Raw genomic sequence first — 21509 nt, 5'->3', positions numbered from 1 at the left:
GAACTCAAATCTGAACCTAGGTCCTCTGATTCCAGATCTGATATTTTCTCTACTATGCTATAATGCCGTTTAAGAGTGCTTTGGGACACCAGGCAGAGAAGGTGAATGATACAGCTTGGTGAGCTTTATCACTAGAACAGCAATTAAGCAATAATGGGTATATATATTTGATGTTTCATGGGGCATAAGCTTTTATGATTTGGAAGATGTTACCTTATTAAAGAAGGCAGGTGGGTAGTATAGCAGATAGTGTGCTAGACTTAAAATCAGGAAAATCTGCGTTGAGATCCAGACTTAGACATTTACTAGTTGTGTGACCTTAGGCAAGTCACTTGATCTTTATGTGCTTGAGTTTCCTTATCTATAAAATGGAGATAATAATAGCACCTACCCCCCAGAGTTGTTGTGAAAAATAAAATGGCCATGTAACCTTGAGCAAGTTACTTAACCCCAATTGCTTAGGGGTGGCCAGGTGGCTCAGTGAGTAAGAGCACTGGCCCCAGAGTCGGGATGACCTGGGATCGAATCCAGGCTCAGATACTTAGCACCACACCCAGAAATAACTGGCCGTGTAACCTTGAGCAAGTTATTTAACCCCGATTGCTTTAAAAAAATAAATAAATAAAATGAGATATCTGTATTTTGCAAACCTCAAAGTATTATATGAATGCTTATTATTATAATTATTGTTATTATGATAAGGAAAGTTACCACTATCTGAATTTATAATTTCCCCGAATAGAGGAACAGAAATGCATCCAGAGTAATTATTGACAGATACATGTTACAAATGAAAAAAATAAAAGTAGAGATATAGCAAAATACAGTGGAAAGAATGTTGCACTAGGAGCTGGAGGGATGTGTTGAAGGCTTTTAGCATGAGGCTTTGGCTGAATCATAAAATGGCAGTATACCCCACTCAGAAGGCAGTGTGACACACTGAAAAGAAACTTGGATTTAGAATCAAAAGACCTAGATTCAAATCCAACCTCTGCCACTTAGTACATATGTGACCTTGAGCCAGTCACTTAAATCAGCTAAGCTTTAGTTTCCTAAAGTATAAAATGAGGAAATCAGGCTTGATGCACCCAAAGGTTCCTTCCACATTTAAATCTATTATTCCCACCTATAAGATGAAGATGCCTTGCCTTTTAGAAGGATTGTAAGAAAGAATCCAAGTGAATTTATGCTCTAAAACTATTTGACCAGATAAATAGAAGAGGAAATTGGCTGGGAACCCTTTTGAAAGCTGCCAAGAAAGCATGGGCTGGTTTTTTCTTCTGAGTTGTAAATCCCTTGCCTTATTGTTATTAGCAACTCCCCTGCCTTTTTTAATGTACAAAGGTAACTCCAGAATCACTACTTAATGATTTACTTAGCTTCAAGGAAATGGACCACAAGTTTAAACAAAGCACTGCAGCAGGAACCTATAACCAATACATTGTTCCTTGTCAGTGGGTGAAAATAAATTCAAGAAAGGTATTCAGATGTATGATTCTGTGCTGTGGGGAAGAATCCTGTATGCTTCTCTGGCATGCCCAGGGAGGGCCCATCCCTGATGTGCTTTTCTCTCTTCTTCCTTTTAAAAAATAAATCATCATAAGGCAAAGGAGAATTCCGCTTCTGACATTTACTTACACCTTTGGACGTTAGAGGAAAAGAAGCAACCTGGACTTGTTACAAAGGGGAGGGACAGTCTCATGATCAGAGATCAAATCAACCACCTGAACCACTTATTATTGTAAAACCCAACAGATGGAGACCACTAACATTTACTTGAGTGAAATGAAAACGGGAATCTGAATCAAGGGGCAAGAGAGCAGACACACAGAGAAATCACACTTAACCATGATGCAAATGGCTTTAGAAGCATGTGGTCGGTCTGACAGGAAGGGATGCTCTTCTGTGACAGTAGCTTCTCTTTTCTTGCTAAAGCTGACTGACATAGGCCAGAAGACAGAACTCTCTGACACTTTTCCCCTTAGGAGACCAGAGTTTCTGACAGTCTTGCCTAACTTCAACCCTAGGGAAATAGCCTTCTGTGAAAGGAACAGTTGGTGCAGACCCTTTTTTTTTTTTTTTAATACCAGATATGGCAGTGGGTCGAGTTTGCAGCCCTGCCTTTGTCAACCAAAGACCTCTGGGAGGGAGAGATTTTGGCTGTCTCTTCCCTTTCTTGTGGTCCCTGCCCACTCCTTTCCTATTTTGGTCTGAGCATGCAGTATTTTATAGTTAGAAGGTCTGAATGACCTTCTTTCTTTATTTAATACATCATTGCCCTTTACTCTCTTTCTCTAAGGCAACTGAAGCCCCTAGGGGATTCATTTCATTTCCAGATGCAGCCAGTGTTGGATAAACAGAACCAGAGTTCATATCAGCTTCTATGAAAAAGAAATGACTCTGCAGGAGTGTAAACTCTGCCCCCTACAAGCTAAATGTGTTTTCTCACCTAAGCTATTGAAGTTGACTTCAGAAATCAGCCTTCACTTGGGGAGCAGGGAAAGGGGAAATTTCACTGTACTTTATAAGATAGATCAGAAAACTGCTGGAGAACATAATAAAAGGTTTTCTTCCTAACTTTCTAGTTAGCTGACTGATTAAAGGTAGATGCTGATTTTGACTGAGACTGCCTTGTCACAATTCTATGTCTATACATTTCAGAATGCATTCTAAAAATGTTGGGTAGAAATATTTATTATAGAATATTTTATTTGTATTAATATGCTATATTGTAATTAATAATTATTCTATTCCAATATCTAATATAATAATATGATATATTAATATAACAATATAATATGAAATAAATATTTATCATATAAATCAATTATTATTAAGTAAACTACAAATTAGTTGTTCAGTGCAGCAAAAGAGAACCCATCAACACTTAGCCAGCTTGCATGTGGAAGAATAAGGAGGAAAAAATATTGACAAAGCAAGAGAGGGAGGTAACTAAGAGGGGACAGGACATTTACACAGGTAATGAAACCAGTGCAAAACAGAGAGAATTTCCTTAATTTTGAAAACTCTTTCTGAGGTTGGAATATACGACATGTTTCAAAGTAGGCCACAATTCAGCCCATCTGAATTTTTAAGACTTATTTTTAAGCCTAATTTTAAGATTTATTGACAAGATAATTTTTAACCAACTTCATTTGTTGATTCTTTTTAGTTCTATAGAAGTGGCTTTTGAAAATTAAATTCACTGTCTTTGAAGCACTGAATTTAACTTTTCTCTGCATTTGGGCTTACCCTATCTGCCATTTCTCTGACAGGTTATAACATACCTGGGAGCCTCAAAAATCATCACCTCTGGGATAGCTAGGTGGCACAGTGGATAGACCACCGACCCTGGAGCCAGGAGGACCTCAGTTCAAATCCAGGCCTCAGATACTTGATCCTTATTAGCTGTGTGACCTTAGGCAAATCACTTAACCCCAATTGCCTTGCCTTCCTCCCTCCAAAAAAAGAAAACATCATCACCTCATCAGCTATAATACAATACTCTTGTCTAGATATTCATACTCATTTGCCTTGATGAAATATTTAAAGGTTAACTTTAATAATCATAACTGACATTAAAATGCCTTAAGATTTGAAAATCATTTTGCAGGCATTATCTAGAGAATTTGATCCTCACAAAAGACCTATAAAATAAATACTACAGGTATTATTATCCCCATTTTATAAATGAGGAAACTGAAGTTCAGAGGGGGCTAGGTGACTTCAGTTATTCATTCAGTAAGCATTTATTAAGCACCTAATATGTACCAGACGCTGATGAGTATTGACACTGTCCTGGAAAAGCTTAAGATCTAATGGGGGAGACAAAAAGCAAACAACTATGTACAATCAAGCTAGGAAGTGTCAGGGTCATTTAAATTCATGTTTTGCCTGACTCCTAAACTGGTGCTTTCCTACTTTATACTGCATCAGATTTTTTAAATGCTTATATTTTCACCCTTATTAAAAAGTTTAAGTTTCATCATTATGATTCCCAAGAAATAAGCATAGCCTCTAAGCTAATAAATCAGTTAGACAAAAATACTATGTACTAAATAAACATCTTCAATCAATCAAAATGCATTCATTATGCACCTACTATGGGCCAGGGATTGTACTGGGCACTGATGATACAAAGACAAAAGTGGAACAGTCCTCGCCCTCAACGAGCTTGCAGTCTAATACAGCAAATGGAATAGGCTCATAAAAGTATATTTTAAAAAACTCATACAAATTGACTATGAGTAGGGAAGAGAGAATTATTAGCTACTGTGGTGACTAGAAAGACCTCTTGAAGAAATGACACTTGAACTGAATCTTGAAGGAAATCAGTGGTTCAGAGGGCTAGAGGTGATGAGGGAGTTCATTCCAGGCTTAGGGAACAGCTGGCCGGTACAAAGGAATGGATAGAGGAGATGGGAAATAAAGTGTTCAGTGGTTGGTTGTGCCAGCAACAACACCTGCATCATAAAATACACCATGGGGAGTAATAAGTCTGCAAAGGTAGAATGGAGCCAGGTTGCAAAGAGCATTAAGTGCCAAATATAGTCATTTATCTTTGATGTTGAAGAGGATGGTGGTGGGATGATGTGGTCAGATTTGTACTTCAGGAAAATCACTGGAACATTATGGAAGATGGATTTGGGAATGAGAAGGGACAGAGAGCATAGTGATCCATTAAAATATCAAATGAAAATGCAGTTCAGGCAAAAAGTAATGACAACTTAAACCAGGATGATAGCTACATGACTAGAGGGGAGCTAGGTGAGTGATGTTGAGGTAACAGCAACAAGTTTTGGCAATTGATTATATAGTGATTAAGAATAAGGAGTAAAGAATGGTGCTGAGGTTGTGAATAAAGGTATTGGAAGGATGGTAGTGCCCTTGGGAAATTCAAAACTCAAAGGTGGATTTGGAGGTAAGGATAATGAGCTCTATTTTTTACATTTTGAGTTTGAGGTATTCAGAGGATGTGTGGTTCAGAATTTTAGTATGCAAGTGCAATAATTCTGTGATTCCTATATTGGCATTCCAGGTAGAGTGTAATGCCCTTTCCAATGTAGTCCCAGCTGAATTTTCCAGATTATTATAGATACCTCCCCTTCTTATATATTCTGGTTACCCAAACTGCCCTTCTTGGTCAGTTCATCATATACAGAATTCCATCTCCTATCTTCATTTGCTTGTTCTGACTGTTTCCCATGTCAGAAATACACTACTTCCTCATCTTTTCCCCTTAGAATCCTTTGTTATGCTAGTGCCTCTTCACACTCCAATCTCATTGAATTTATTTTGTAAATATTGGGTGTAATACAGGTATGTATGTATGTCAATGTAAAATCCCATAATAAAATGTAAGCTTCTTGAGGGCAGAGATTTTTTTTTCACTTTTATCTAGCTCAGCCTAGGGCTTAGAACATAGGAAATACTTGTAAATGCATATTGATTGATTGTATGATTGATTTTTTTGAAAATTATATTATTTGGGACTGCAAAGCAATGTCTAGGTCACTGGCAATTATGCCACACTTTTCAGAATCACTCTTGTGACCATACATAATATTTCCATTCAATGAATATTATTCACCAAATCAATTCATCATGTGTTTACTAAGCTTCTACTATGTGCAAGGCACACACTAGGAATATAAACACAAAAATTAAGCAGTCCTTACTCTCAAAGAGCATACGTTCTGTCTTCCTTGACTGCTTGTTGTTATCTGTGTCTGGTTCTTAATTTGCTTCTCCTCTCCCCCCCCCCCCAAGGAGATTCAAAAGTCAGATTCCTATCAAAGATCTATCTAAGCCCCAATTATTTCAATCATTTTGACTAAATTGGTGAATCAGTTCAATCAAACACTTAGTCAATTAGTCTGGGAGAAAATAACCCAGTTAATTAATCTGGGAGAGAGAGAGAAAAGAAAGAACTTTGTACCTTTGTGTTGTAGTTAAAGAAACAGAATTCTAGGAATTGGATTCATTTTGAGGTAAAAGAGAAAATCTTCAAGGCAATGGAAGTCACAAAGTTAGTCAACATTTGTTAGTTTCTGAAATCAATAATAGGACACTGTACAAAATTAATACCTTCCTGTGTGAAGTCATGAGCAAAACCCTTCCTAAAATGGAAAATTGACATGTTTGATACTGGGAAAGGCATTGCATGGTATCCTAAAATGTGCCCCTTTTAAGTACATCTGTGAACATTATCTACTCTTTAAAAAGTGGGGAGGTGGGGTGTGGGGCTTACTCCTCTGAACATGAAGGAACCAGCAAGCAAGAACTGCTGCCTAAGATTGATTAAGATGTCTTTGTTAATTAAAGTTCCTAATAATAGCTTTGTTGGGCAAAAGGTGGGAAATTAGTATATAATTTAATGGCTCCAACAGGGGCATTATTGATCTTCTTACTAATGATTTTGAAAAAACATCATTATGCAGATTCCATCCACTCTAAGAAGCTTTGCCAGCTACCCTTACACATTTCTTTACTATTCTGTTTTCTTCACCTAAAATGATTCCACTCTCACAATTTCCTAATAGTCTATTCCTTCTTCAGGAGTATAATTATATGAGCATGCTAATGTTGAGTATATAACTTATATTATATTGACAAAAATAATTTTAGATTTTCATTTTATCATATACATAATATGGGTTCCTGAAGCTATGTTTTTCACTGTTCAGAGTTTAATAAATGAGGTCATTATAACTATGAAGAGCAAATTTCCTTCCACATATACTTCTTACTATGAAGTATATGAAATAATGTCTATCATTGTGTTGCTTATTCTCTATTGTGAAAGATTGACTCATTTTTCGATGCATTGTTGTATGTCCCTTTGGAGATGGTTCATACTAAGTAGAAGTTGGCTTAGCTGGCTTTTGTGCTAATGCTAGGAGTAGGGTTAGTGCCACTTGCCATACCACACTCCCTTCTATCTTTTCCCCTGATAATCTAGTGAAATACCTGGTGAGGTAGATGGCAGGACTGGGCATATCATGTCAGAGAATAGAAAAATATAGAATGATTTTGAAGATAATGACAAATGACATGTATATATGTCTTGAGAGTTTGCCTACATTTTTATGCATATTACCACATTTAACTCTCATAATCAACCCTGTGGGATTGTTACTATAGTATCTATAGTTATAGATACTATAGGTATCTATAGGTTACTATAGGTATCAATATACCATTTTCCAGATGAAGAAACTAAAGTTCAGAGGGGACATGTGATTTGTCTGTAGTCACACTACAACTAAGCATTAGAAAGAAGACCATCACAGATTGAGAACTTGAAGATACTATAGGGGTTTTTAGTACAACAATCTCAGTTTCAAAAGAGGAAACTGGGGCCCTGAGGCAAAATGACTTGCCCAAAGTCACAGAGGTCGAGACTGAGGTAGGTCTTCCTAACTCTAAATCCCCATTCTACACACCATGTCATGTGGACTCTCAAATGATGGAATGATAGCATGTCTGTCATAATACGTTGTAAACACAATACAATTATTATCAATATTTCTATTAGCACATAAGAGTTTTTTAAAAAAGAGTATACCTCATTATAAGTAAGTCTAATTCCAAGTAACCATAAAGTTTCTTCTTGATAAATTCATTATTAAGCTACTTTGAATAGGAATCTGGTATAGCCAATGCCAATCAACATTTTCTATATTTTAGCACCTTTTATGATTCTCATTAACTTATCAAGAAGGGAAAGGAACATTAAAAATTAAAAGTAAGCTTTATAATCTGCAAAACTAATATAGCAACCTGATAGGTTGCATGAAGGTACCAGCAAAGGTCCACTTTGATTTTCACTGCCAGATTCTCTTCTGAAATGCCTATTTAACCTCCCATTCTCCAAATTCATGTTTTATGAAATATTTTGAAATGTGTGTGCTCATGATGGGCCCCAGGACTGACTTAGACAGGGCACTCCTGAATTTCTAGAATTGGTGTTAGGTAAATAGTTGTCTTTCTAGCTGGACAGGATCTCCTCCAGGTGCCTATTCATGTTAACTTTCAAAGATATAAAATGACTTTGTGAATTACCATGAGGTAAAGAAAAAAAAATAATAGGTATATGATTATTTGTCACTGGTTAGCTTTTGGTCACTATATAAAAACTCAAAGTCCCTCCCTTTCCTGGCAGATAGTCAAGGAAACTCCAGTCACATGAACTCATGTTACTTTGCAGTGGTGCAATCTAGATTGTGACATTTTGTGATTTGCAGAAGCAATATGGTACAGTCAATAAGGAACAGGCCTCAGAACTAGGAAGTTTGTTAAAATTCTCACAGATTTATTGTGTGACCTTGTACAAGTCACATATGCAGCTAATCCTCTGAGACTATAAACTGCAAAACAGTTGCCAATAGGCATTGGTAGTGGGAGTATACCCACTGGGAACTCCCTACATTTAATTAATGAAGTCACAGATATGAACCACACTGCTCCCCCAAAAAACCATGTGATTCATTTCATTTCAACCAACAATAATGACCTAATATGAGTGGGATACTATGCTAAGTGCTGGGAGAGATGTAAAGATAAAGCCCATTCTCTGCCCTTACAGACCTTACAATCTGGTAGAGGTTAAAAGTAGGCCCTCCTGGTCTTTTCTTTGGCATAGCCATGGAGGTGAATATGAGCAAATGTTACATATTTCTGCCTTCCATTTTAACTGCCCTGTTCCCCTTCCCACCAGTATTTTAGAAATCTGGTCAATTCAATACAGATAAATTATTTTCTACTTGTAACTCTTGACTTGTTCAATGAAGATATAATCAGAATCTATGCTTTAAGTGGAAAAAAAGAAACATGAATCCCTTAATTGACTATTCTGTATCAAACTCCAGGCTGTTGCAAAGCAATTTATTACCATTGTAGGGACTTTAGGCTAGCCTTTATGTAGTCCAAATATATAAACAGAGAGTTTCTTTTCTGAAAAGTTAATTAGTGCATGTGGCTTTCTGACTGGACTTTCTCTCATTTTAATTTCCTTCGTTTTCCAACTGAAGTTTTTTCCTCTGAGTTATCATAAGTATGCATAAGCAGATTCCAAATAGTTTCTAACCTGTTGACTTCTAGGTGGAACATTTTTAGAGACTAAATTTACTTTTATCATTTAAAAATGACTTGTAGGAGTGCTTTGTCTATGAGATGCCCTTTGGCAGGACCTTACTTTCTTGGTGAGAGGTCAGACTTTAAGTGTTTTAGTAAGAATTTTAAAAAATATTTTAAATATCACTTACAACCTCTAGGTTGAAGGACCTGAGGTCACTGAGCACCATTGTTCCTAGGATATCAAAGTTATCATACACTTTTCTTTGGTCTTCAGTAACTGAAATATGGGGAAAACCTATGAAATGTACTGGGGGGGGGAGGGAAGGGTGAAATACAGGATATAACAGATTGTGCAATTCTAGCTATGATTCATCAATTTGGCCCACCCTCTCCCCACCCCCAGGGCCACCAAAAGCTAAAATACTCAAGGCCAAAAAGCTAGGTAAGTTGTTTGTAAAGTCAGAGAATCAAAGTGTTTGCTTACAAATGATAAGGAAATTGCTCTGTCACTTTTCTAGGAAAAGGACTATGCTAGTCAACTAAAAAACAAGGGCTTTGCAAACAAAGTTGGAAAAGTATTTTCTCTTCCTGGTTTGGAAATTTTAATTGAATAACATTTGAGATGGTCACAGCTTCCACCCCTCTTCTCCCTCTAATTACTAATTTAGACACAACTTCATTGTGTTTTCCTTTATTGATGAAGAAGGATTTAGTGACTCTCCATCAGGATGGCCTTTTCTCTGTTCTTCACACATGGACATTCCCCCTGACTGAAATATGTTCTCTCCTTGCCTCACCTCAGAGAATACGAATCTTGCTTCAGTTCACAGTTGATGGGTCACCTTCAACACAAAGTTTTTCCTCCCCCCCCCACTTTTATTGTTTCCCTTTCCTAGATATTTTATATTCCCTATATATTTTTAGTTTTGTATTTATTCTCTCAAGATGAATATATGTGTATACCTCCATTTTATGTTTGCATATTTGTGTGTATGTGTATAGTCAAGAGAAAGAGAATGGAAGGGGGGAGGGGGCCTGTATTATGTAATGAATAGGCAGAGAACTAGCCTTGGTCCTGCCTCTGACAATACTGTCTGTGTAACTCTAGGCAAGACAATTTACTTGGAGCTCTAGGGTTCCAACTCTTCGGGTTGCAAAGAAAGAAATGCTCTTCATGGGTAAAGAGTTCCTTTACCAAGCATTTTCCCAGAACCAGTGAAATCAAGGTCAATTCTTTTCCCCTTAGTGTTGTCTCCCTCAACAGAATGTGAGTTTGAGAGTACAGATTATTCCATTTTTGTCTCTATAGTCCCAGCATCCAGCATAGTACCTTGTGCATAATAAGTGCTTAATAAATGCTTGCAGATTGATTGATACATGAGTTGAGATAGTTTTATTCCAGTAATGATGGACTCATTTATACCCTCAGTCAATTCTTTAGTGCAACTAAATATTTTAAAGAACAAATGACTGTTTTGGGACTCTGGATTGATTATGGCTTTTTGATGTAAGTTCTTGAAAATTAGCATTGTACTTTCTGGCTATGGATTCTCATTTCAAAGAGTCAACTTGATAGGGTTTGTATTTTCCTTGCCACTTCTTTTTTGCCTATTTTAGCAATTAATAAGTTGGGCAGTATATCCTAGAGACTGGACCAGGGTAAAGGCATCTGAAAAATGGTGGAGGTATTGAGTTTGGATTTAAATCAATAAGTTATTATCACTCTTTTCTGCCCTCTTCCAAAAGAATAACCTCAATTTAACAAAAAGTAAATGAAATTCAGACAAGTGAATCTTTATCACAGGACCACTATGGTCTTTAAAAATTCGATGAAATTAAATGTGATTTTGCTTCTAGGTCACAGAAAAAAAGTCAAATGCTTTGATTTTCCTGCTCCCTTCTGACTGTGAATTTCAGGTCCCAGCTTAGTCAGCGTCACATGTTAGAATATTTTACAGAATAAATGTATTTTTTCTCCTTTATTTCATGTGAGTTTTGGTTGTGAATCCCACTTCTCTGCTTTTCCTACTTCTTATTTTGATCACAGATCTTCTTCCCTCTTCCCTTCTATTAATTAGGACTGACCACTCTAACCTTTATCTTTTATTTAATCAAGGTGCCAGAGCTATGGAACCACTTGGCCATATCCTTCTTGGTATCGTGTTAACAATCTTAAGGAACCAACAGCATAGTTTCTCAGCTGGTCTCTGCTTGAACCTAAAGTCTGTTAACTTTTCTGTCCTTTTTGTGTTTCCTCTCCTCCTTCTATCCTTTTTCCCCTTGTTCGTCAATCTTTATTCTTCTCTGTTTCAGCAAAACAATATCAGTCAAGGTAATTGATGATGAGGAATATGAGAAAAACAAGACCTTCTTCCTTGAGATTGGAGAACCCCGACTGGTGGAGATGAGTGAGAAGAAAGGTGGGGGAGATGCTCCAAAGATGAGCCCAAACTGCCTGTGCCTGTTTGTACTACACTTGGACGCCCAGCACTGTTCAAAACATTACTTACAAGGCACACATCCATCCACCTATGTAACAGGGCATGAACTTTCCAACAATAATCCAATAATTTTGCTACTGCCCTCTTCTGAACTATAAGGTCCCTATGATCCCACAATTCTCCAGTCTTGGATCCCAGCACGGGATACTGGGAGCCCTGTGATCTACAAAGAAGTATTGTTAGTGTTTGATTCAATAACTCTGTCCATTTTGGAGTGAGGGACAGAGCCACAAAATTCTAATCTGCTGAAATAAACACGTCAGGGAAGAGTATTCTTGTGCTCTTGGGTGTAAGGATATTGAACATTATAAATTGAAGTTAATTCGCCTCTCTCCAGGGGCTTTATTGGCAGGACTAGAGGGCTCCAGGACCTGAGTATCCATCATGCCCTTTTACATATTTAATGGAGGTGGATGTGATGCGGTTATCTCCTTCCATAACATCACAGTGACATCGAGCTTGGTGGACACCTTAAGCATGAGCGTGTGAATCCAACCATTTGTTTTGCCTTTGTCTTGTGTTCCCACAGGAAGATCATTACCCTTAGAATATTTGACCGTGAGGAGTATGAGAAAGAGTGCAGTTTCTCCCTTGTGCTTGAGGAACCAATATGGATAAGAAGAGGAATGAAAGGTGTGAGAGTATACCAAGACATACCAGCGAGAAATTGTACTCTCTCTCTCCGTATCTCCTTACTGTCACGCTTAACTCTCTTCTCCCCCTTTGGCTACCAAATACTTTACTTTGTCTCCTTAAAAGCTTTAGCAGTTTTGAGTTTCTTTTTCTAACTCCCTAGTGCATTAGTCATTGACCACTAAATAAGCTGATGGTAGAATACCAACTAACCCAGATTTTAACTACATGCAAAAAAAATCATGAAATGGAAGGCATTTCATTAATTCAGAAAATTTGATAAAAGAGTTTAAAAGATGTTTCTCCTGCTCAGGGAAACAGGCTATTGTTGGGCTCATTATTTTCATCCTGATGTTTGATTCCCACTGTCTAATATAGTTAAGTATAGTCCTATTAATAAAGAGAAACATGGGAAAGTAGGGCTTAGTGGATAGAGAACTGCCTATAAAGCCAGGAGGGCTTTGGTTTGGGTCCCACCTCTGAAACCTACTAACTGTGTGACTCTGTACAAGTCAAACCTCCCAGTGCTTTAGACGACTCCTGAAAGTATAAATTGTGGAGAATTTTCCATTGAGGGAGTGCTCTCACCTGGGAGTTCCCTATCCAAATGAAATCACAGGCCCAGTCCCTAGCCCTAATAACAGCAACAATCATTATAGGAGACATTTATGAAGCACTTTACAATGAACAAAATTTTATGTACAAAATATATTTCATCTTATTTGATCCTCCCAAACCAAAGAAATAGTTTTTCAGGTATTATTATCTCTCTATTAAATAATATTTGTAACATACTTAGCACGGTGTTTGGCCCATAGTAAGTGCTTAATAAATTCTTATTCTTTTATTCTTTTCCCTAGATGAGGCAACCAAAAACCTGAGATGCAATGTGACTTGAGCAAAATCATACATGGAGGGAGTGGGAGAGCTGGGAATGTAACCCAAGCCTTTTGATTACCAATCCAGTGCTTTTTCCATTATGCCTCAGCTGGCCAGGTGTGGTCTATTCCTGAGGAAACTGCAACTGGTGGCTTGTTTTAGCTCAGCAGTATGCATGCTTTCCTAAGCATGCTTTTCTTCCAAAATGGAGCTACTGACAAAGGTTAAAGAAATTTAGATGCAATTGGACTAACATTAGGAAGCAGTATAATTTAATAGAAAGACCTCCCAGCTCAAGATAAGTACTAGGAAGGCTAAAAACAAGCAGAGATCCACATAATCTGATACCAATAAAGTAAACCCCTGGGAGCAGAAGTCTACCAGGCTGCCTAAGGATGGACTAAGTGGTCCAGGGCAGAAATGAAGCAAGTCAAAGTTCCCACACCAGTCAGCAGTGGGATCATGCCCATGAGTGTCTATTGCACTTCCAACAGGTGTGAGACAGGGACACAGGCTGAAACAAGCAATGAAAACCTATTTTGCCACCTCTGAAAGCAAAATATTTGCCCAAATAGATTCTGGTTTTATAGACCTTGTAATTTAAAAAATAATAAATTTATAATAAAGACAAGGTAAAAACTACTGGCAACAGATGAATCTATGGAAACAGAATGGCTAATTTCAGGAATCTTGCCATTGAGATTTGCTTTAGGGGCCTAGAAGCAAACAGATAGAAAATAAGAAGAGGAAAATTATTTAAAAGTGAATATGACTAGGGCAGGTAGGTGGCAGCAGTGAATAGAGCACCAGCCCTGGAGTCAGAAGGATCTGAGTTCAAATCCAGCCTCAGACAGTTAACACATACTAGCCATATGACCTTGGGCAAGTCACTTAACCCTATTGCCCTACTTTCCCCCTTCCAAAAAGAAAAAAAATGAATATGACAAAAGGGAGTATTACATTCAAGTTCGATGTCTCTTATATTACCAGATTCAACACAGAAGATTTGCTAGTATCCAAAACCATGACCAAATGTCATTTTGTAATGGAATATGTATGTTCCTTCAGCAGAGATTTAACTGTTGAATAACTGATGCTTTTTCAGTATTTAGTAGAATTGACATTAAGAAGTAATGTTAATGTGACATTTAAGGACTACACAACTCACACATTTTTAAAAACGCTATGTAGACGAAATCAACTACTTTTGTGTGTTTAGTCTTCTGTCCCTTTCCTGAGTGGTCTGAATTTTCTGGAAGGAAGACACCAAATTGGCCATGAAATAATGCTGAAACACATAACACACACACACACACACACACACACACACACACACACAATGCAACATCCTTCTAGAACTTCCCTGCGTATGCCCTTGCAATAATATTAAAGCAACTGATGATCATGACTATGAAATCCAGTCCCAAAGCTGGGGGTGGTGTAGTCATTATATTTATTCAAATTTTCACTTCAGATCTGATTTCTTTACCCTCTGCCCTAATTATTTTGAATTGTCAGGCTTAAGGATCAGCACTGATTTGTGGGATTCTCATATTAATGAACAAAAACCATGGAAGATTTTGTTGGATTTAACTCTGGCCAAATCATTTGAAAATGCAAGATACTTTTATATAAACATAGGCTATTCTAAAGTCATTAGTATTTTTCAATTATTAGATATTAAATATAAGTTATATCCCATATAAGAGGTACAGATCATCTAGTATAATACTCGCATCTTATAAGTGAGGAAACTGAGGTTCCTAAAACCAGATGCTCTGCTTTATCCTTTTGAAAAGGAATTTCAAATGAATGGCTCTAAGGCAAATGACCTTAAAAAAACAAGCTTTAATTGGGCTGCTAAATACCCAAATAAGTATGTTTTCCTTCCAAAGTAGAGCTATTGCTGAAATCAAAGAAATGTAGATACAGTCAAACTGACATTAGGAGACAGCATGGTACAATGGAAACACTCCTAGTTCTAGAGTAAGAGTTTCCAGGTTCAAATTCTGCCTGCATGACCCTAAATAGTAATTAACTTAACCTCTTGGTACCTCCGTTTCATGTTATCTATAAATGGGAAGATTGGATTAGGGGGCCTTTGAAGGCCCTTCCAGCTCCAAATCTAAGATCATGTATATCTATTAAAAATATTTCTTTGTCTAATCATGGGAATTCAATAAAAAGGAATTAATGGTTATATATGCATATATTTACATAAATATATGTATCATATACATATATTACTTTTCAAATAATCTATTAATTGATGGAAGGAGGAAAAGCATTTATTAAGTGCTTACTGTATATTAGGCACTGTGCTAAGAACTTTGTAAATTTTATGTCATTTGATACTCACCAACCCTCATTTGACAGCTGAGGAAACTGAGGCTAACAGAGGTTAAGTGAGTTGCACAAGGTCACCCAGATAGTAAGTGGCTGAAGCCAGAATTTAACTCAGGTCTTCTTGACTCCAGTCTCAATGGTCTATCCCTTGTGTCCCCCCAGTTGTGCTATGAAGTAAATGGCACAAGTATTATTACCCCATTTTGAAGATGAGTATAAATGGATTTAGAATTGGAAGGATCTCACCTAGTCTGACCTCTTCATTTTATATATGAGGAAACTAAGGCCTATGATGGTTAAATGACTTGCCCAAAATCATAAAGGTAATAAATGTCATGCATTTTCTTCCTGTACCTCATCTAACTAGAAGGCAGTATGTGGACCAAGTCCTTCAGTAGTACCACTGTTGAGATCAGAGATATTAAGTTGGCCAAGGTATATTGGAAAGAACATTGGACTTGGAGTACAAAGATCAGTGCTAGACTTGTGACTATGCCACTTACTAGATATGTGACCTAATTTGTCAGAAAATTTCCCAGAGCCTCAGTTTCCTCATATATTAGGTGATCTTTAATAGGCCTCCTAGAATCATAAGGTATAAAAAAGTTGGAAGAGAACTCCTATCAAGCAGGGGGAATCTGTGACTTTGAGGACACAAATGGCTTTCTAGTTCCTAAGCTGCAGCCTTTTGACTGAGTCCAAGGTTTACAGTACAAATCCTTTTACTAAGGGAATTTATTCTGTGAAGTTGGATTCTGTCAAAAGGCTGCACTTGAGGACCTAGAGGGCCACATGTGGCCTCAAGGTTATAGGTTCCCCACCCTCTGTAACCTAAATCACTGAATCTTTTTATTTTACTATATGGTGAATTGAGGCCCAGAATGACAAAATGACTTCTCTGAAGTCACACAAGTCTTAAAAGTCAGTCAGGATTGCAATCTGAGTCAGCTGACCTCAGCCCCAGTGGCCTTTCCACTGTTCCATGCTGCCTCCCACCACTGATGTTGCATGATTCTTATGTCAATCTTTGGTTACATAGATAAAAAGTGTCAGAACCATGACTAAAAGTCAAACCAAACCCCCAATTTAGTGTTCTTCCTCCTACCCCACCCAAAAGATAATTTTAAAAGCCATCCTGCACTCTTACATAGATATGGCCAATATAATTTCAGTAGATTGTTTCATTTTCATACGAGAAAAATCTCCCCACATCTGACTATATCCCTTCATTGAACCATATTTAAATTGAAGGAAGAGAGTCTTGGACTAATTAATGTATTTTATTTGTCCATTAAGAAAACAGTGCTATATAAAAGCAAATTAAAATTCATTCATAGTATTATCCAATTCTCACATCCACCATGTAGAGTCATGACACTACCAGCATAATTAGTAAACATATTAGGAAGTATCCTGTAATGCCTCTAAAATTAAATAGAGTGTGAGAGTGTCATTGTATATTCTCTCCAACGTCCCTCATCAGGCAATTTGACATATTTAATCTTATGACTTAAAATAAAAATAAAATTTATCTTCTGTGTTGACTCTAGGATTGAGGTATAAATACCAAAAAGCAATAAAATCATTCTTCCAAAATTTTTGTGACAATAGACATGTACTGAAGTCCTTTTAAAGCTGCTTTTAGGATGTTAGAAAAGTCAAACATAATCACCAATAAATGAGTTTTACTTGCTTAACCTACAAACTGAAAGGAATTTTACTTTGTGAATGTAATAAAAGTAAAATCTTTACATAGTCTAAATTCAGGATCAACATCCCATCTCAAGACAGATAGCAAAGGATACATTCCCATGAGTTTTTTTTTCCCTGCTTTCAGTGAACGCAACATACGTAACTCTTGAGATCTTACCTGATTTAGAATTCCCATCTGTATTTTTTTTTACCAACTCCAAGTAATATTCAGATTTGCCTAATAAAATCTACTTAAGGTTATGCATATGTGCATATACCTATATATAACCATATATATGTAAATAGAGTAAGAAATCTAATTATATCTACATATGTAGACATGTAGACACACGTGTGCATTTGCATAACACATGTATATAGAAGGACAGCCCGCTTAGGGTCCATAGGTAGGACATTTTTTCCAATACCAGGATGCCTCATGGTACACTGAATTGTGAGCAGTGATTTTTCTAGCCCTCTAACCAGATCTGTCTGGATTTCTTTCTGTGGATATTCCTTTTTATTTTCATTATTCATTTGTTCTCTTATTCTGTGTTTGTCTTTGTCTGTTTCCTTCACAGCCCTGTTGTTGAATGAGCTTGGTAAGCATTTCATTTCTTGCTGTTGTTCTTCATTTCTCCAAGTTTTTCTTTCCATATGTGTGTGTGTGTGTGTCTGTGTCTGTGTGTTAAGGGATTTTTCAAATATGTCTGATTTTTGTTTTGGAACTGTTGATTTACTACCAAGATTATTGCTTTAGAACATATATTAGTCCAATTAGTCTTCTTTTTCCTGATGTCCACCAATTGGTGATCTATTTTTATTATAAAGATGAACTATTTTAAAGATGAATGATTTCTGATGTATATGTGTGATCTAATTTATTATGATTTTGAGTTTAGTCACACAAATACTTAAAAGTCATGGAATTCATACTTTAACAAGTGGTTCCACGTATTTGTAAATATAATTTATAAAAGTTCTCATTGTTTGGGTGGGTAACTAGGAAATGTGATGTTAAAGGGGTTTGATATTTCTGATAGACTTTGAATAAGTCATAATTGATATTCTTTTCTCTCTTTTGTTGTTCTTAGGTGGCTTCACTATAACAGGTATGGCGTTTTTAAAGTCTAATGCCATCAGATTCCTCTTTGATCACACCATGGTATTTATTAATTTATGTTTCATCATGCTTCTTTTTTATCTTCCTCAATTTGCTTAAGGGAAATCCCGTTATGGTAAGGAAAATATCAAATTTCTTTATTTTATTCCTCTATACACTAAATATCACACAAAACAAAAATGAACCTTGTATAACATTGATTAACACAAATTTATAGAAATAGCATAGTACTGATTTTACTTATAATATCACATGTATCATGTTTATCAGAAAGTAGTTTTTTCAAGTAAAAACTTAATTAACAAGCTAATGTTTCACATATCAATATAATTAATCAATAAGTATTTACTGAGATATTTCTCTGTGCATGCCACTGTTCAGTATTCTATAGAAGGCACAAAGAATGTATTTTAGTAATATTCTGAGAAAAATTTAAGGTTTATAAAACATTATCTCCAAAATATTTGAGGTTGGTAGATATATGACAGTGTCTCTATTCTCAGCGATACAATGTCTTATAGGAATTATATTGGGTTAGCCTTAGGCTCCATCCAGCCCATAATTCTTTCACTAACAAATGTTCCATGGACCCCCACACTAGGTGAAGATTTTGTTGTCCTCCCAAAAGTCAATCACTATCTGGCAAAACAAACCATTCTGTTTTCATATAGAAAGTTCTTTGTTATATTTAACCAAAATATACCTTCCTGTACCTTCCATCTACTGGTCCTCCTGTCATTTGAACCAATTATGTCTGCCACATACCATTCAAATACAAGGTGTCCCACTGTGACACTGACAAATTTGATTGACAAATTTGATAAGTATTTTATGTGTTTATCCAAGTATTTAACAATAAATATGATGGCCGTTGGAGCAGTTCACTTGTCTCCAATATTTTCAGCACTCTTGTATTTTCAAAAAAAGTTCTTATTTTTCCTTATCTCTTTTTGGCTACAGTTCCCCCTTACCATGCTCATCTGGCCTTTTCCAGTCTTGTGTTTATTTTACTTCATAGAGAAACATAGGAGTTTAAGATCGTCTTTATTTCTTTTTAATAACATATGCCCTCCCAAATACAACTATCTCTAGTTTATATTTCTTGTTTTAGTTGTTGAAGAGCTCTTTTTATTGTCCTTCTCATGTCCTAAGTTTCAACTTATTCTAGACCAGCTGCTTCCCCACTGTTTTCTTGTATATTCTTGAAAGTCTCTCTATATTTGTCTCTCCTTTCATCTTTCTGATATGTCATTTTAAAATTCGATCTCTTCAGAGAGCTTTCTATGCAGGCCCACTGCTTTTTCTATATCTCTCACTTTTAATATGGACTGTTTGTGACTATATTGTTTGACTTTCATTTTTTTAAAGTCTGTCATCATTCTTTAGGCAAATTTCCTTTTAACTTTTTGAAATAAGCTGTCATTGATAGAATGTAGCTCTCTCTCAAATTCCCAGAATTAAGACCAAAGCCACAAATCCCTTCATTGCTTTTTCGACTTTCTGAGAGATTAAATTCATGTAACTAGAAGAAAAGAAGACAATCCTAGGCCCTCTGATCATTCACAGCCATCCTTCAACACTGCACAGCCTCTAGATTACCCAATCCTATTATTACTTTTCTCAATATTGACTTCATGTAACCCAACTTTTTCTTTGTAGGCCTCTTCTCTGAATAAGACATTTTTTTTTTCTTTTGATCATTCTGCTTGCTGCTCCTTGAGAAAGGTTCTAAGAGTTGTAGGATATCTTTAATTCCACAACCAACATTATATTTTTACAGAGCCTTTCTTTCAAGTCAGTCTGTGACAGGGCTTGCAGAAAAGGATGACTGTGGCCTGGGGTTCTTACCTACAGCACTCTTATGGAAGTATGCCATATCATATGAAATTCTGAATTACAAAGGGAATGTAGGGAATTTAAAGAAAGTTACTTCATCCAGAGTCCAACTGCAAAAATCAAATATTTCAGTAACTATGGACACGGAGGACTAGTGGCACTTTTGGAACTACAAATTCTGTATCCAGTCTTCTTGTGCTTGGAGGCACCCAACGAACACCCTCTGGTTCTCGTTACATATCCATCAGCATTGTCCACTGCTCCAGCTCTATCCCACCCCCTATGTAGTTCACATATAATCAGTTCCCATCCCCAAAGTAGAGAAAATGTCTCTTTTGCTGAAAGCTAGTCGAAGAGTAGAAAGGTCTTTTACCTTGAAGCACCAGCTTTATCTGACAAATGTTCATAAGTGCATATATTAACAAAAGACAGAGGCAGAGACAGAGACAGAGAGAGAGAGAGAGAGAGAGAGAGAGAGAGAGAGAGAGAGAGAGAGAGAGAGAGAGAGAGGGAGAGAGGGAGGGAGAGAGGGAGAGAGAACCCACATGCAGGGGCAACTAAACAAACAAAAAGGAGGAAAACAAAACAAAACCAATTTCGAGGTTTTTTGTCCAACTAATTGTTTATATTTTTATGACCTAAGAAAGAAATCAAGCATTTATGATCAAAATAAGAGAAGCAGTTTGAATTAGTGATGTCAAATATCCCTACAATATTCCTCTGTTCATCTCAAACCAGAATAAAATGTAACTGGGGAATATTTAACAAAATACATAAAAATAGAATAAAACATAGATCATATTACATTTAAAAATTTAGTCAATGTATGACTCAGAGAGACTCTTATGAATGGACTAGTTGTTCCTCTTCCTAGTTAAGTTTGACATCACTATCTTAGATTGCTCTAATTAATGACTATTATATAATAATTATGATATGGGATTGTGATATCTTCATATATGTAGACATAATATTCATAATATAATAGGTGACAACATTTATAGTACAGTTTCTATGACTAATATTGGAAATGGGTTTTCCAGTTACAGTAAAACACTTTCTAGTGAGAAGCTATCAACACTCTAGGACACCCATTTGGAGCTGCTACTCAGTTCATCTGGCAGCTGCAATCCCCAGGGGCATGCACTTCAGTGGAAACCCTAGCTACAGTTAATTCATGATGATGCCCCCCTGCAAACCTTGGGGCTCAGCAGAATCTCTCTAGCAATTTCAAGCCTTTTCAGCTTACAAAGGAAATGCCAATTTGGAACCAGCAACTTTAAAGACCGAGGTACTCCCAAAGAGTCACCTACAGATAGCTACTTGGCCTTCCCCTAGGGAATAGTGAAATGTGACTGGCTTCAATGGGTCATTTATTCACCCTGGCTCAAGGGAGACATGCTTTTCAAAGGAGTTCCCTC

At 36.6% G+C, this 21509-nt stretch overlaps 1 protein-coding gene across 3 annotated transcripts in view; it reads left to right on the top strand.

Annotated features, from left to right (window-relative positions):
* Positions 1-21509, top strand: part of SLC8A1 (solute carrier family 8 member A1) — a 429157-nt gene that overhangs the window by 335594 nt on the left and 72054 nt on the right. For 2 of the 3 annotated variants that reach the window (XM_069071576.1, XM_069071577.1), the window contains exons 3-4: positions 12109-12212; positions 18224-18241. In XM_069071576.1, the coding sequence (XP_068927677.1) occupies positions 12109-12212; positions 18224-18241 (122 nt within the window). Of the gene's footprint in view, positions 1-11391; positions 11499-12108; positions 12213-17710; positions 17732-18223; positions 18242-18352; positions 18368-21509 lie in introns of all 3 variants that reach the window. The other variant, XM_069071578.1, reaches the window with a different exon arrangement.

Source organism: Petaurus breviceps, unplaced genomic scaffold, assembly GCF_028583685.1.
Source record: "Petaurus breviceps papuanus isolate PSGF00001 unplaced genomic scaffold, PetGlider_PUasm1.0 90842, whole genome shotgun sequence".
NCBI lineage: Eukaryota > Metazoa > Chordata > Mammalia > Diprotodontia > Petauridae > Petaurus > Petaurus breviceps.
This window is presented reverse-complemented; position numbering and strand designations above follow the sequence as displayed.